The sequence below is a fragment of the Schistocerca nitens genome, chromosome 4 (genome assembly GCF_023898315.1).
Source record: "Schistocerca nitens isolate TAMUIC-IGC-003100 chromosome 4, iqSchNite1.1, whole genome shotgun sequence".
NCBI classification, from domain to species: domain Eukaryota; kingdom Metazoa; phylum Arthropoda; class Insecta; order Orthoptera; family Acrididae; genus Schistocerca; species Schistocerca nitens.
The window spans coordinates 870,809,176-870,826,959 of NC_064617.1; the positions used below are offsets into that span (position 1 = coordinate 870,809,176).

At 42.2% G+C, this 17,784-nt stretch overlaps 1 protein-coding gene across 1 annotated transcript in view; it reads right to left on the minus strand.

The window, feature by feature from the left end:
• Positions 1-17,500, minus strand: part of LOC126253356 (uncharacterized) — a 152,592-nt gene extending 135,092 nt beyond the window's left edge. The window contains exon 1 of the mRNA XM_049954629.1: positions 17,381-17,500. Within this exon, the coding sequence (XP_049810586.1) occupies positions 17,381-17,490 (110 nt within the window). The 5' untranslated portion in view covers positions 17,491-17,500. The remainder of the gene's footprint in view (positions 1-17,380) is intronic.
• Between the last annotated feature and the right edge of the window lie 284 nt (positions 17,501-17,784).

Below are 17,784 nucleotides of genomic sequence, written 5' to 3' on the forward strand. Positions count from 1 at the left end.
TGATAATTCAGCAACGGACTGGTTAACAGCATTGCTGGTTCTAAGGACAATTCCAAAAACTTTGTGAGTACACAAGTGGTGGTTTATGGACTTGCGATATTCTCCGCAAGACTCTTCGATGGTGATTGTGCACCTGCACAGTCGCAACAGATGGCTACTGGCCGTCTCTACAAGGACTACAGTGGGTCTGCATTTTTGATGGCCCACCAATACCATTATTTCTACAAGGACTGCAGTGGCTCTGCAGCTCTGGTGGCCCACCAATACCACAATCTCTACCAGGACTACAGTGGGTCTGCTCTGTGATTACCTACCTACCAATATTCTTCAAAACTTCGACTGACTCTGCTGTGGGTTTGCTCTGTTGTGACCCATTACCTGTCTGCATGTCAAGAGTCAGCACTGTCTTTCCGTTGGAAGGACAACACTACTTCTTCAAGACTGCATGGAAATCCACTACTTCCATGTGCAATTTCTTTTACTAATGAGACTTTGTGAAAAAACCTGTAATTACTATTATGATGAATGATCAGGACTATCTTTATGGACTGTGAGAAAATTTTAGCTTTTGACCAACATTGTATCAATAAGTGTGTGCATTTGATTTCTTTGTTATTGTAATTATGAAAATTTTTTTCAAATCATTAGTGGCCACTGCCCAAAACAATTTGTAAAATTTTTTGTGGGGAGCATGGGGGCTATGTAAGTAGGCTGTTTAGGTTTTTATATTGGTAACGCCACGTAGCGCTCTGATGAAAATCACTGGCTGTGCTGTGTGCAGTCTGTGGCTGGGTGGCATTGTTGTAATATTCGCCATTGTAGTGTTGGGCAGTTGGCTGTTAACAGCGCGTAGCGTTGTGCAGTTGGAGGTGAGCCACCAGCAGTGGTGGATGTGGGGAGAGAGATGGCGGAGTTTTGAAATTTGTAAGAGTGGATGTCATGAACTGCTATATATATTATGACTATTAAGGTAAATACATTGTGTGTTCTCTATTAAAATCTTTCATTCGCTAACTATGCCTATCAGTAGTTAGTGCCTTCCGTAGTTTGAATCTTTTATTTAGCTGGCAGTAGTGGCGCTGGCTGTATTGCAGTAGTTCGAGTAACGAAGATTTTTGTGAGGTAAGTGATTTGTGACAGGTATAGGTTAATGTTAGTCAGGGCCATTCTTTTGTAGGGATTTTTGAAAGTCAGATTGCGTTGCGCTAAAAACATTGTGTGTCACTTTAAGCACAGTCATGTATAATTGTTCAAAGCGGACGTTTCAAATTATAGTTTGTGGGAAATTGATTTTAAAGAAGGAACTTTTGAAATTGTTACTTACAGTTAATTAAACCTGTCCTGCTGCATATGATGGCCCTTCTTTGGCCCCTAGCAGGTCTTCCAGCTTTTTTTTCACCTTCCTGGATGTTTGCCTTGCTTTCTTGGCCATATTAGATGCAGACCTGTCTGCATCGGCTATCCTCATTTTATCGCAGTGTTGCAGCCTAGTGATCATATATTCACCAGGATTAAGTTCAAAATGGCTCTGAGCACTATGGGACTCAACTGCTGTGGTCATAAGTCCCCTAGAACTTAGAACTAGTTAAACCTAACTAACCTAAGGACAGCACACAACACCCAGCCATCACGAGGCAGAGAAAATCCCTGACCCCGCCGGGAATCGAACCCGGAAACCCGGGCGTGGGAAGCGAGAACGCTACCGCACGACCACGAGATGCGGGCCCAGGATTAAGTCCCAGCTTTTTCAGTACCCAACACTTTCCAATATTACCACAATTAAATGTAATAACAGCATCATGAACTCCTAGTTTCACTGTATGCATGCCTACAAATACGGTTTTAGGAAGGCGGTTCCAAATTATGCTGTTGAAACATTCATTTGGGTTCTGTGTCTGCCCATGCAGACATTTCTTTAGAAGGTCAGGATGAGCCAAGTCTCCGAAAATAGGTTCAATTGCTGTAATAACAGCAGCAGGAAGAGAATGCTGGCGAGAATAAGTTTGTCCAGTTGCCTGAACCCTATTGTATTTGCACCACGAATTTTCTCTTGATGGACACAATCCATGACATGGCTTATCAATAGAGGACTTATGGAAGAATATGGCCCAAACACCTCTCTTCATTGCCTCCAGATTTTCTTTATTTCTCCTAATTGCCTGCCCATACTATACCTGCAAATTTTCTCTTTCAGTTTTAGTTAAACGACCCTTTCCAGTCAACAATTTTCCATCTTCTAATTTTTTTTCTCTCATATCGGCAGTTAGTTTTCTCAGCCTTGTTCCCAAAAGTTTTTGGACATGGCCTACACATTCTATTTTGCTAATAATGGCATCTCCATATGGCTTAGAGTTGACAGTGGGTGGGTTGACAGTGGGGCGCAGAAAAGTGGGTGTGGCACATAAACACACGTGGTAGGAAAATGCTCTTTAAGTGACAGGAAAAATTTTTTACAGCAAAATCCTTTTCAGAGTACCTTAATCTAGCGAAAAATGATGAAAACCGAAAATCGATTTTTTTCGACCTGATCCACGGTGTTGTCCCCTGAAGGCTTCACCTTTTCATATGAATCAGTGGTTCTCGCTGACAACAAGCAAACCTAGTCCACCCCCCTTTTCTTTTCTTTTTTTCTTTTTTTTGTAGCTGAAGTTGTTGAATTACTATTTCACCCGAAAGGGCTTAATAAATTACTAACGTCAGTGATGAACGAAATAGGTGATCGGTAAGTGTGGAGAGGTGGAAAGATATCCGGATTTTGTATTCTCTTTCGTGATTGGACTATCGAGTTCTAAGGCTTGTGCCTGAAAAACGTGTGGTTGTGATATCTATTCCCAGCCGGACCGTGGAAATTTTGAGTCTTTAATTCAACTTTCACCTCTGAACGATGTGAAGAGTCGTGAGCAACGACACGTGGTTCAGATTCAGCGTTAAGCACTGGGTCCCGTTTCCCCGAATGGATAACTGGGGTAGACTACAGACACAGAAATCCCCGAAGAGCTTCCGAATTCAAAGGCTTGCACCCGGCTATTGAGCCACACGTAATTATTATTATTATTTATATTTGCATAAGTAATGACCCGTTATACAGTTTGCTATTTTAGTCTGATTTGCAAATCTGTGGCTTCACGACATATGTTGGTTGTCAAGTTACGCTATCGTGTGTGTGGTGCTTATGGAACAGAGTGTTCACGTAACAGTGAGGTCCATTACCGTAAAATGCTCACATAAAATATTCCGAGGCTGTATCGGTTTCGTCTTATCAGTCGTTTTCAGCAGCCCGTGGAATGATTCTTGGCTCACGACTGCATCAAAATATATCGAGATCATTTTCGTCAGATTTGTCAGAATTCCTACTGGTATCAAAATCTTTCCCTGGGCTACTGAAGACGAATAATATGTCGAACCCAGCACAGACCGGGAAATTATTTATAGGAGTATTTGTCTGTATTAAAATAATTTGCTATAAAATATGTGCTCCATGCAAAATAATTACCATTGCACATTTGTCTTTTCCTGACAGCCCTGTTCCGCAGAAAACAATATCGTAATTCTTAGCTCACGTTGAGGTAAACACTTGGTTTGTTATTCCTAAACTACTTTCAGCGCTATTTCGCCATCAAATTTTTTTTTTTAATTACTCTTAAACCACAAGAATTGAGTTATACAGTGGGAAAAGTTCATCTGAAATGTTACGTAGATTAGCTCGATGCTTACTTTCATTACAGTACCTTTTACTTTTTTCATTTTTCACGCATCGGCAATAAATGTCAAGAGATCTGATGAAAAACCAGTCCTAAGCAAAGAAGGGAAAGCTGTAAGGTAGGAGTAGTACACTCCTGGAAATTGAAATAAGAACACCGTGAATTCATTGTCCCAGGAAGGGGAAACTTTATTGACACATTCCTGGGGTCAGATACATCACATGATCACACTGACAGAACCACAGGCACATAGACACAGGCAACAGAGCATGCACAATGTTGGCACTAGTACAGTGTATATCCACCTTTCGCAGCAATGCAGGCTGCTATTCTCCCATGGAGACGATCGTAGAGATGCTGGATGTAGTCCTGTGGAACGGCTTGCCATGCCATTTCCACCTGGCGCCTCAGTTGGACCAGCGTTCGTGCTGGACGTGCAGACCGCGTGAGACGACGCTTCATCCAGTCCCAAACATGCTCAATGGGGGACAGATCCGGAGATCTTGCTGGCCAGGGTAGTTGACTTACACCTTCTAGAGCACGTTGGGTGGCACGGGATACATGCGGACGTGCATTGTCCTGTTGGAACAGCAAGTTCCCTTGCCGGTCTAGGAATGGTAGAACGATGGGTTCGATGACGGTTTGGATGTACCGTGCACTATTCAGTGTCCCCTCGACGATCACCAGTGGTGTACGGCCAGTGTAGGAGATCGCTCCCCACACCATGATGCCGGGTGTTGGCCCTGTGTGCCTCGGTCGTATGCAGTCCTGATTGTGGCGCTCACCTGCACGGCGCCAAACACGCATACGACCATCATTGGCACCAAGGCAGAAGCGACTCTCATCGCTGATGACGACACGTCTCCATTCGTCCCTCCATTCACGCCTGTTGCGACACCACTGGAGGCGGGCTGCACGATGTTGGGGCGTGAGCGGAAGACGGCCTAACGGTGTGCGGGACCGTAGCCCAGCTTCATGGAGACGGTTGCGAATGGTCCTCGCCGATACCCCAGGAGCAACAGTGTCCCTAATTTGCTGGGAAGTGGCGGTGCGGTTCCCTACGGCACTGCGTAGGATCCTACGGTCTTGGCGTGCATCCCTGCGTCGCTGCGGTCCGGTCCCAGGTCGACGGGCACGTGCACCTTCCGCCGACCACTGGCGACAACATCGATGTACTGTGGAGACCTCACGCCCCACGTGTTGAGCAATTCGGCGGTACGTCCACCCGGCCTCCCGCATGCCCACTATACGCCCTCGCTCAAAGTCCGTCAACTGCACATACGGTTCACGTCCACGCTGTCGCGGCATGCTACCAGTGTTGAAGACTGCGATGGAGCTCCGTATGCCACGGCAAACTGGCTGACACTGACGGCGGCGGTGCACAAATGCTGCGCAGCTAGCGCCATTCGACGGCCAACACCGCGGTTCCTGGTGTGTCCGCTGTGCCGTGCGTGTGATCATTGCTTGTACAGCCCTCTCGCAGTGTCCGGAGCAAGTATGGTGGGTCTGACACACCGGTGTCAATGTGTTCTTTTTCCATTTCCAGGAGTGTATATAGATGATCCATACAAGACTCCGAAAGCACCACATTCAGTAAAAACTACTGACAGTCTTTAGCGAGCCAGTGATGACAAAACTCTTCCATCTGGTATGCAAGATGCAGGCGAAATGCCTTACAGTTCAAGAAGAATGTAATAATTAAAATTCGAAAGAAAGCAGTTGCTGACAGGTGTGAAAATTACCGAACTATCAGCTTAATAAGTAGTGGTTGCAAAATATTATCACGAATTCTTTACAGGAGAATGGGAAAAACTTGTGGAAGCCGACCTGGGAGAAGATCAGTTTGGATTCTGGAGAAACGTAGGAACACGGGAGGTAATACTGACCGTACGACCTATTTTAGAAGATAGATTAAAACAAATCTACGTTTATAGTATTTGTAGATTAGAGAAAACTTTTGACAATGTTGACTGTAATACTCTCTTCGAAATTCTGAGAGTAGCAGGGATAAAATACAGGGAGCGAAAGGCTATTTACAACTTGTCCAGAAAACAGATGGGAGTTATACGAGTCGAGGGGCATGAAAGGAAAATAGTGGTTGAGAAGGGCGTGAAACAGAGCTGTAAGCAATCGTCGATGTCGTTCAATCTGTATACTGAACAAGCAGTAAAGGAAACAAAAGAAGAATTAGGGGTAGGAATTAAATTTCAGGGAAAAGAAATAAAAATCTTGAGGTTTAACGGTGACATTGCAATTCTGTCAGAGACAGCAAAGGACTTAGAAGAGCAGTTGAACTGAATGGACATGATGTTGAAATGTGGAATAAGATGACTATCAGCAACAAAAAATAATAATGGGATGTACTCGAAATATGTCAGGCGGTGATGAGGAAATTACATTAAGACACGACACACTTAAGGTAGCATATGAGTTTTGTTACCTAGGCAACAAGGTAACTGATGATGGCCGAAGTAGAGAGGATATAAAATGTAGACAGGCAACAGCAAGAAAACCGTTCCAGAAGAAGAGAAATTTGTTAACATCGAAAACAGATTTAAGTGTTAGGAAGTCTGTTCTGAAAGTACGGTAGAACCACGCTAATCCAATGCCTATGGGACCGGGAGCATGATCGGAACACAAAAAGATCGGATTATCAGAGGATCACTTTTATGGACCCATAACTTTTAATTCAGTGCAGTACAACTTTAATTTTCAACTGGAAATAACTGTATGAAATATTGTTCCAGTTTAAAACGGTAACAAAATGAAAAGGCGACACATTAAAATATCTAACACGAAATTGTTATGAACAGTAATGCCTGTACTGTGCAATACGTTTTTATCGTACGGTATGGTACTGGGTGAAAGTGTAACTACTCCACACATCTTATTTCAGTGCTGGACTGACACACAACTGATTTGCACTTAACTGTTTAAAACATGAGAAATCACACGATAGAAACTGTTGTGCTCTTAAGCAGGACGAAAATAAAGTTTGTAATGTTCTTTTGCTTAGCAGACCACAACTTCGATTTTGCTGCGATGTTTTGCCATTTCCCAATCTTAATAGAGGTCTGCGCGGATGCGGATATCCGCAGATATATCCACGGCATTTGTTACTTGGCGGATAAAATCGCGACCGGTGCGGATATCCGCGGGTCATCTGTGGATAATGAGCAAGGCATCTGCCCAGTACGTATGTTGCAATTTTAGTTCAAAACTTCAAGTCTGTTGACATTCTTGGAATCTTGCAGGGCCCGGGTAGAGCAGATGTGTGTTGTCCTCAGCCCCTGGCTACGACCGACGTAGCTGTGCCCAAGAGACCTGCGCCTAATCCGTTTCCGCGACCGTGTCTTTCGTGTGGCCTGTGAAGTGCTCTCTGGGTGGCAAACCTGCCTACTGTCTACCAGACAGGTGCCCGTTGCAATTTTCCGCTGCCTTCAGTTAGCGCATTGTAGTGATCGAGTGACAACGTGCGTAGTAGCAAATATCAGTGAGAGTTCTTTCTTCAAATGAACACCATATCGATGGATACAATTTCGTGTAAGGTGAAAAAAGGTGATTTTACATTAGGTGATTTTACATTAGTGAAGGAAAGCAAATTCGAAGTTGCGTGTGGATCTGAGTTTCTCGATACGGCACAGTTTCTTATTGATATGGGGGCCAAGTACGGTGTGGCGAGTGCTCTGGAACTGCTACCTCATCCAACCACTCCTAATTTCTATAACCACTTATTTTGTTGTCACTCTTCGGAAGACGAGTTATTTCTTCCGGACAACGTCAATTATTGCTGGCAGTTTAACTTGTTCACAGGTGCGCCAGCGTTTTGCAGTGTAGGCCTAATACTGTAAATATTTTCAACTGGAAATGACGAGGACTGAACGCGTAAGCTATAATATAATCATCAGCTGACATGAATGGCTTCAAAATTTGACACATCCAAGCAGTGAGTACAAAAAAAATGTCGGTATATGATACAATATGCTAGTAACAGTTTAAAACCATTGTCATTTTCAGCTGCCTTGGCACAAGAGCAGCGAAATATAATTGTTTCTATACACGTATTTTCATCATTTAATACTATTACATTGAATTTTATTTTTTTTTTAATAGCGTTTCCAATCTCACGAGATCTGAACCGCTACTGTGTGTGCTCCGGAGCGCCAATGCTTTCCGGTTTGGAATGGTCTGCTTTAGAGTAGGTAAAGAGCATTTCCTGTGATTTAAGAAGTCAAAAGTAGTTAAGTTGTCGCAGAAATGGCACCCTAACAATAACTATGTCATTACATACCATAATTCTAAGTACTACTGTCTACTACTATTAATTACTCATTCAAAAATTAAATATATGCGGATGCGGATAAGGAACTTGCGGATGCGGATTAATTGCTGCGGATGCGGATTAGGACCTTGCGGATGCGGTGCGGATTGCACTTTTCTTATCCGTGCAGACCTCTACCTACAAAATGTTGATTGATGTAAACGTAGAGATTTATTCGATGTAATGAATGACTATAACAAAGGCTCTTTTATTTTTTAGCATCATGACTAGCGGCGGCCCGTGGGCATAAAGACACACTGGAAATGGGATTGTCGGATTAAGAGGGCAGTCGGACCATACGAGTTCGAATTAGCGATGTTCTACTGTATACAAGAAGAGAACAGAAGCTTTTAAAATGTGGTGCTACAGAAGAATGCTGAAGATTAGATGGGTAGATTAAATAACTAACGAGGAGCTACTAAATAGAATTGGAAAAAAAAAAGGAATTTGTGGCACAACATGACTAGAAGAAGGGATCGGTTGATAGGACACATTCTGAGACATCCTGGGATCACCAACTTGGTACAGAAGGGAAGTGTGGCAAGTAAAAATTGTACATGAAGACCAAGAGATGAATACAGTTAGCAGATTCAGAAGGATGCAGGCTGCAGAAGTTATTTGGAGGTGATGAGGCTTGCACAGGATAGAGTAGCATAGAGAGCTGCAACCATCCAGCGTTTGGACTGAAGTCAACAAAAACAACAACAACAGCATGTCAAGGACGACTGTTGGTAAACAGCGAGGCAGGATAATACAGACAAAGGGATCCTGTCTAATTCTAATATAGACTGGCACAGCACTTCAAAATGAGGATGAACTCACGAAACGTGTCTCACTACTCATGAAAAAACTTAATGGGTACAATACCCTATCATTTAAAATTAATAAATAAAATGTACTATATGAATATATGAATGGACTTAATCAAAACTATATTTAAATCTTTTTTTTCTGATGTGTAACAACCTACTTGTCGTATGTCACAAAAAAAGCCTTGATGATTACGAGATATCGCAGAATCTTGTTTGGGGGTAAAGTATTTGCATCAAGGTAGCCCCACAAAAACCAAACAATTCACTTCCGATCGAGACATTTACACTACTAACTTGTTGATTGATGGTCAACATGAAAAATAAATAATAACAATAATAATAATAATAATAATAATAATAATAATCAGAACCAACCAACACACAGAAGAAACCCACAAAACCAGCATGGCAACACAGGCTACAGATCAGAATAGAAAAACTGAGAAAAGACATCGGACAGCTAACACAATTTATAAGAAATGAAATCTCGGAAAAAAAACGAAAAAGGTTAGGTAAAATCTCACAACAAGAAGCGACAGAGCAATTAGACGAAAAGAAGCAGAAATTACAAGCATTAGCCAAACGACTCAGAAGATACAAAAAAAGTGAAAATAGAAGGAAACAAAACCAAACATTCAACACAAACCAAAAGAAATTTTACCAGACAATAGATAACACACACATTAAAATAAACAATCCACCAAACATAACAGACATGGAACACTTCTGGAGCAACATATGGTCAAACCCGGTACAACATAACAGGCATGCACGGTGGATACAAACAGAAACAGACACATACAAGATGATACCACAAATGCCTGAAGTGAAAATTTTGCAACATGAAGTCACCCAAGCAATTAATTCTACTCACAATTGGAAAGCCCCTGGAAATGATAAAATAGCAAATTTCTGGTTAAAGAAGTTCACCTCAACACATTCACATCTAACTAAATTATTTAACAGTTACATTGCAGACCCATACACATTCCCTGATACACTTACACATGGAATAACTTATCTGAAACCTAAAGATCAAGCAGACACAGCGAACCCAGCTAAATATCGCCCCATAACATGCCTACCAACAATATACAAAATATTAACTTCAATCATTAAACAGAAATTAATGACACATACAACACAGAACAAAATTATAAATGAAGAACAAAAAGGCTGTTGCAAAGGAGCACGAGGATGTAAAGAGCAACTGATAATAGATGCAGAGGTGACATATCAAGCTAAAACTAAACAAAGGTCGCTACACTACGCATACATTGATTACCAAAAAGCTTTTGATAGTGTACCCCACTCATGGTTACTACAAATATTGGAAATATACAAAATAGATCCTAAATTGATACAGTTCCTAAACATAGTAATGAAAAATTGGAAAACCACACTTAATATCCAAATAAATTCAAATAATATCACATCACAGCCAATACAGATTAAGCGTGGAATATACCAAGGAGACTCATTAAGTCCTTTCTGGTTCTGCCTTGCTCTGAACCCACTATCCAACATGCTAAATAATACAAATTATGGATACAATATTACTGGAACATACCCACACAAAATCACACATTTGCTATACATGGATGATCTAAAACTACTGGCAGCAACAAATCAACAACTCAACCAATTACTAAAGATAACAGAAGTATTCAGCAATGATATAAGTATGGCTTTTGGAACAGACAAATGTAAGAAAAATAGCATAGTCAAGGGAAAACACACTAAACAAGAAGATTACATGTTGGATAACCACAGCGACTGCATAGAAGCGATGGAAAAAACAGATGCCTATAAATATCTAGGATACAGACAAAAAATAGGAATAGATAATACAAATATTAAAGAAGAACTAAAAGAAAAATATAGACAAAGACTAACAAAAATACTGAAAACAGAATTGACAGCAAGAAACAAGACAAAAGCTATAAATACTTATGCCATACCAATATTGACCTACTCATTTGGAGTAGTGAAATGGAGTAACACAGACCTAGAAGCACTCAATACACTTACACGCTCACAATGCCACAAATATAGAATACATCACATACATTCAGCAACAGAAAGATTCACATTAAGCAGAAAGGAAGGAGGAAGGGGATTTATCGATATAAAAAACCTACATTATGGACAGGTAGACAATTTAAGAAAATTCTTTATAGAACGAGCAGAAACTAGCAAAATACACAAAGCAATCACTCATATAAATACATCGGCTACACCACTACAATTTCATAACCACCTCTACAACCCTTTAGACCACATAACATCAACAGATACGAAGAAAGTAAATTGGAAAAAGAAAACACTTCATGGCAAGCACCCGTATCATCTAACACAGCCACACATCGATCAAGACGCATCCAACACATGGCTAAGAAAAGGCAATATATACAGTGAGACAGAAGGATTCATGATTGCAATACAGGATCAAACAATAAACACCAGGTATTACAGCAAGCATATTATTAAAGATCCTAATACCACAACAGATAAATGCAGACTTTGTAAACAACAAATAGAAACAGTAGATCACATCACAAGCGGATGTACAATACTAGCAAATACAGAATACCCCAGAAGACATGACAATGTCGCAAAAATAATACATCAACAGCTTGCCTTACAACATAAACTTATAAAACAACACGTTCCTACATACAAGTATGCACCACAAAATGTACTGGAGAATGATGAATACAAATTATACTGGAACAGAACCATTATAACAGATAAAACAACGCCACATAACAAACCTGACATCATACTCACCAATAAAAAGAAGAAATTAACACAATTAATCGAAATATCCATACCCAATACAACAAATATACAAAAGAAAACAGGAGAAAAAATTGAGAAATACATCCAACTGGCTGAGGAAGTCAAAGACATGTGGCATCAGGATAAAGTTGACATCATACCAATTATACTATCAACTACAGGAGTCATACCACACAATATCCACCAATACATCAATGCAATACAGCTACATCCAAACATATATATACAATTACAGAAATCCGTAATTATTGATACATGTTCAATTACCCGAAAGTTCCTAAATGCAATATAACATGTACCGTACAGCAAAAAGGAAGTGACGCTTGATAAAGGTCCGCGTCACTCCATTCTTAACCAGACTTCTAAAAAGTCTGAGAAAGTAATCAAATAATAATAATAATAAAGGGTCAACAGAAGCGTCCGATCTTACCCGTCGGCTTTGACCCGTGACGTAAGCGTGTTGTGGTGTGTGACGTCATTACGGCGCGGAGTTTGATTTGCGATTGTGGCGTGTTTGTAGATGTCTTGTTTTTCTTTGTCGTGCTCTCTGGTGGTGTGTTCATGGTTTTCGTTTGTTTCGTTTGTTTCGTGTGGTGGGGTCAGTTTTCTGTTGCTCAGGTGTTGGATTTGAAGCGGAATTTCTAATAGTGAGTTAATGGTTAATTTAATGCTCATTGCTGTACGTCGGGTGAGTTTGTTATTAAGTGTATTCGGTTGTGGTTTTTTGTGCAGGAATGGATATGAAAGACCGGATTAATAGTTCTCGGTTGAGGGCTATGATGGGGGAGACAGCTTTAGAGCTGATTAAATTTCTTCAGCTATTTGGCTTAATTGCCGAGGTCGTGAAGTGCGGTGTGTGCCGTGAACCTATGAAATTGGTTAAAGTTCCGGACTCTCGGACCAGGGACGGATACATGTGGTGTTGCCGGAAAGATGGCATATGGCGTTCTGTAAGGCGTGGTACCTGGTTCGAGAAGTCTAGATTGGCCATGCGTGAGATTGTGCTTATTACGTATTATTTTTGTTACAGTTGCGGACAGAGTTTTTGCGCGTTTGAGACTGGTGTGAGTGAGAGGACTGTTTTAGACTGGTATTCCTTTTGCCGCGAGGTGTGTTCCGAATTTATTAAGTACAGGGGTAAGTTGGGTGGGCATGGGGTGCTTGTGGAGGTGGATGAGTCGCAGTTTGGTAAAAGGAAGTATGGGAGGGGGAAGTCTGTGGCTGGTCTTTGGGTGTGGGGGGCTGTTGTTCAGGGGGGTGGGGGTACTGAATGTGTTTTTAGGATTGTGGAGGGGAGGTCGAAGCCTGAATTAGTGGGGTTAATTGAGGAGTATGTAGAGCCGGGGTCCACAGTAGTTTCAGATGCGTTTTCTTCATATAGGGGGTTGGGTGAGAGGGGATTTAATCATTTAGTAGTGAACCACAGTCTAGAGTTTAAGAATTATGATACTGGGGCTTGCACTAACACAATTGAGGGGATGTGGGGAGCGGTTAAGTCAGTTCTTGGGAGGGGGAAGAGGCGCTCTTCCAACCTTCAGTCTCATTTAGATGAGTACTGTTGGCGGAAGAGTGTCCCAGAGGGCTATTGCATTCTTCGGGTTTTTTTAAGGGCTGTGGGTAAAATGTATAGACCAAAAGTGGTTAGTTAGGGTGGGCTGGGTAGGTGGGTGGGTGGTTTATTTTGTTGTATAGTGTTTGTGTGTTGTATTTTGGAGTTGTGGGGGAGGGGGTTGACGTTTGGGTGGGTTGGGTTTTTATTTCAGTTCAGTATTTTTTCGTTGGTGTGTCTGTGTGTGTTTTTGTATGTGTGTGTGTGTGTGTGTGTGTGTGTGTGTGTGTGTCTGTGCGTGCGTGCGTGTGTGCATTTGTGTGTGATTGTGGTGGCCAATCTAGTTTGTGGAGCTGGAACTTTTTTGAGGTAAGTTCCGTTTTTTTTTTTTTTGGTTATTTATGTATGTTTTGTGTATTGGGTATAGGTTGGAAACATCCGATCTCACGCGTCGGCTTTGACCCCTCACGTAAGGGACCTACACATTGATCTGTAGCGTAGCCCTGAATACGAGGTTAGGTTGGGAGTTTTTTTTTGGAATGCGGCCGCGGCAGCGGCCGCCTATGATTCGAAAATATTGATTTGACACTAATGAACATGTATACGTAATATGAAGCAATTTGATGAACATATTGATCTGTAGCGTAGCCCACTTGAGGTTAGGTTGGGAGTTTTCTTTTTGGAATGCGGCCGCGGCAGCGGCCGCCTATGATTCGAAAATATTGATTTGACACTAATGAACATGTATACGTAATATGAAGCAATTTGATGAACATATTGATCTGTAGCGTAGCCCACTTGAGGTTAGGTTGGGAGTTTTTTTTTGGAATGCGGCCGCGGCAGCGGCCGCCTATGATTCGAAAATATTGATTTGATCAATATGTTCATCAAATTGCTTCATATTACGTATACATGTTCTTTAAACACGTATTGGTATTTGGTCAGTTTTGTGATGTTGATGTACTTCGTTGTTTTGCGTGGTTTTGAATGGCGGTCGGTCGCTACATTTCTGTATATTTAGTTTCTCCGCACCCAAAAACCCCTAATTTCCCACGCTTGTCCCGTTACAGTCATTAGGCTTTTTGTGAAACTTGTGTATTTCAGTGTTTACAATACGTATGCGATGTTTTTATATCCGCCATATTGGAATTGTTTATACTCGTTTCCGCGGTATTTGTGACGTCATGGGTCAAAGCCGACGGGTAAGATCGGACGCTTCTGTATTTCCATAATAAACGCTTAACGATGGCACTTATTCGCCAAAGCATCTTTGGATGAGAAACGAAGTGGACACACACATCCTACAAGTCAAACAAAAAACGAAATTGCGTAACATGCAGTACACACACGAGCTCGTCTCGGGATAAAAAGGCCCAATCGTCTTTTGGATACTGTAGCTCTTCTTTCTGTGCTTGCTAAGAAAAATTGGAGAGGAATTCCGCGTTATGCGAAACACCGTCTTAGTTTTGTTGTACCCAAGAGATGTTTCAACACTTTTCTGAAAAATTATTGTTACGCGTTAACATCTTGTGTATGTTACATGAATATTTACATTTGTTAAAGGAAGCGATCATTAGGTGTCACATATTTTACATTAATTTCCACACAGTATACAATTGCGACTCACGTCACTGAGTTGAGCCATTGTATGTTGTTCATTTACTATATGTTTAAAGGTATTAGCTTTACGGTATATTAAATTTGGAAGTTATACAGATAAATTCATACATACCTCACATGACCCCGTTACTTGTGTGTGATGGGTACTTTAATTATACCACACATTCTACAGCTTGTCTTCTGCAAACAAGGGAAACGTTTTCTATTTTCTGTTTGTCGTCCATTCCCGACTGAGAATCGCTATGTATATCGTTTTATTTATCATGCTACTTCCTGTTTTTCGATGTTGCAGTGTTGCTTCACTTTATTGTGTAGTGTTAAAGTACTTTTTTTTTGCTATTGCCATTTCTTGTTGTTACACGTGCATTTTGTACAGTTTGTCAGTCAAGCTCAAATTATCTGCCACCATTTCACGCGTTGTAGCAATAGGATTCTCGTTTGTTTCGTTACGTGTTTGTTTGCTTATGGCGTGGCGCGTGATTGAAAGTGTTGTTGACGTGTGTGTGTGTGTGTGTGTGTGTGTGTGAGAGAGAGAGAGAGAGAGAGAGAGAGAGAGAGAGAGAGAGAGATGGCGGAGAGAGGGGGGGGGAAGAAGACGACATGTTATTTATATACTTCTGTCATTGTAGCAGTGTGTGTTTTATTACACTTTGGCGTGTATTCGTTAGGTACGGGGTGGGCAACATACTAAAATGACAAGAATACACTACAGCAAAGGTCTACTGAACCAGCAACACAATACAGACACTGATAAATGCAGCCATACTGGTATACGCCAATTAACCTTCAGTTGCTATCAATCTGTAAATTGTTCGCGCAAACAGAGTTGACACTCGGCGCGGTAGCTGATGGGAGCCACTGTAAATGGGAAATGCCTTTGCAGTCACTCCCATCAGCTACCGCGCCGAGTGTCAACGTTGTTTGCGCCTGTAGTACATGGTTCAAATGGCTATGAGCACTATGGGACTTAACTTCTGAGGTCATCAGTCCCCTAGAACTTAGAACTACTTAAACCTAACTAACCTAAGGACATCACACACATCCATGCCCGAGGCAGGATTCGAACCTGCGACCGCTGCGGTCGCGCGCCTGTAGTACATGGGCCAAACATGTAGGAATTTTAGAAGCAGGCATACAGAACATGTCAGAGTACTGGAAAATAACAGCATCTAATCAACATTTGCTGGTGATCTAATTCCACGACATGACCACCCCACGAAATTAGAAACTGATTTGAAAATTCTTACAGCTAATATCAGCCTCTACCATAAATCAACAAGAGACGAAAATTATCACGTCGAAAATCAATAGCTCTTGGAAAGGAAGTAAATGGCAAATAAATACATATCACTGTGCAATGAAACAGTCTTTGCCACAATAACAGAGGTGTATATTTAACCCCTCCCCCAAATTGTATTTGGTCACACTCTACAATCGAAATCTGTACCTTTAGTCCAGGCCACTCATTCCACATCTCTCCCCGTAGCTCCTCCGCCCCATTCCCCCCCCCCCCCCCCGCCCCCCTGTTTCTCGCCCTCCCTCCCTCTTACCCACCACCCCCTTCTCTCTCTCTCTCTCTCTCTCTCTCTCTCTCTCTCTCTCTCTGACACATACACGCACACACACACACACACACACACACACACACACAAGCGAAGCTAAACATCTCAAACGTCAACAACACTTTAAATCACGCGCCATACCCCCCCCAAAAAAACAAAAAGAAACAAATGAACACAACATAGCTACAACAACATGTGAAATGGCAGCAGATACTTCGCGCTTGACTGACAAGCTATAAAATATGCATGTGTAACGACGAGAAACTACAACAACAAAATAAACAAGTACTTGAACATGGCACAGTCAAGTGAAATAACACCGCAACATCAAAAATCCAGTAACACTTTAAATAAAGCGATATATATAGCGATCTCAGTCGGACATGAACGACAAACAGTACATAGAAAACTTTTCGCTTGTTTGCAAAGGACAAGCTGTAGAATGTGTGGTAGAATTAAAGCAACCATCGTACTCAAGTAACAGCGTCATGTGAGTTATGTAAACAAATATATATCCGTATTATTTTCAGATTTAATGTAAAACTAATACCTTTAAAGACATTGTAAAATAACAACATACACTCCCTCAACTCCGTGACGTGTCTTAACTAATGGAAGACATGTGACGTGTAATGATCGCTTTCTTTTACAAATGAAAATATTTTTGAGCCAATATTCATATAACGTACACAAGAGGTTAACACGTAACAATTTTTCGGAAAGGAAATAAACAAGAATGTCATTGAAGGTATTACTTAAAAGGCTGCAAAATGTCTGGGTCAAACAACACCAAACGCGTGTCTTGCACAACGCGGAATTCCTCTCCAGTTTTCTTAATTAAAGGCCTGCTCGCCGGGCACCCTTTGTAGTCTGACGTTGTTCCCACAGCACCGGTTATGTCAGGTCACTCAGCACTTCGGCTACACAATAGTGCGTGCTCGCCGACGAGGCGACATAAGACAGCCGGCGCAAAGGCACGTGTTATGGTAGCAGAGGAAACCAAACGCACTCACCTGCTTGAGAAGGCGCGGGCAGCAGCAGCGGCGGCGGCGGTGGCGGATACGTCGGCGCGGGACGCTGCGCTGGACTCCGCTACCTGGAGCGCGGTCAACGCTCCGCGCATGCGCAGTGCCAACCCGGCGGCCGGCTGTGCACGCTGCGAGCGGCAGCGACTCGTCCGAAGACTTCAGCCACGGGGGCGTTCGAGGCTGCTGGGTGGGAAACTCCAAAGGGGGCGGGGGATTACGGCAGCGGTTTCCGTGGTACGGGGTGGCCGCCTGGGTGATGGCTACGAGGTACACTTCTGCTGCCGCTCAGACGTTGGCATCCGTGTGAGGCGGCGCCAAAACGAACAAGTGGGCCTCGTGCAGCCGGCTGACCTTGAGGCGGGGACAGCGGGCGGGCAGTCGCTCACCGG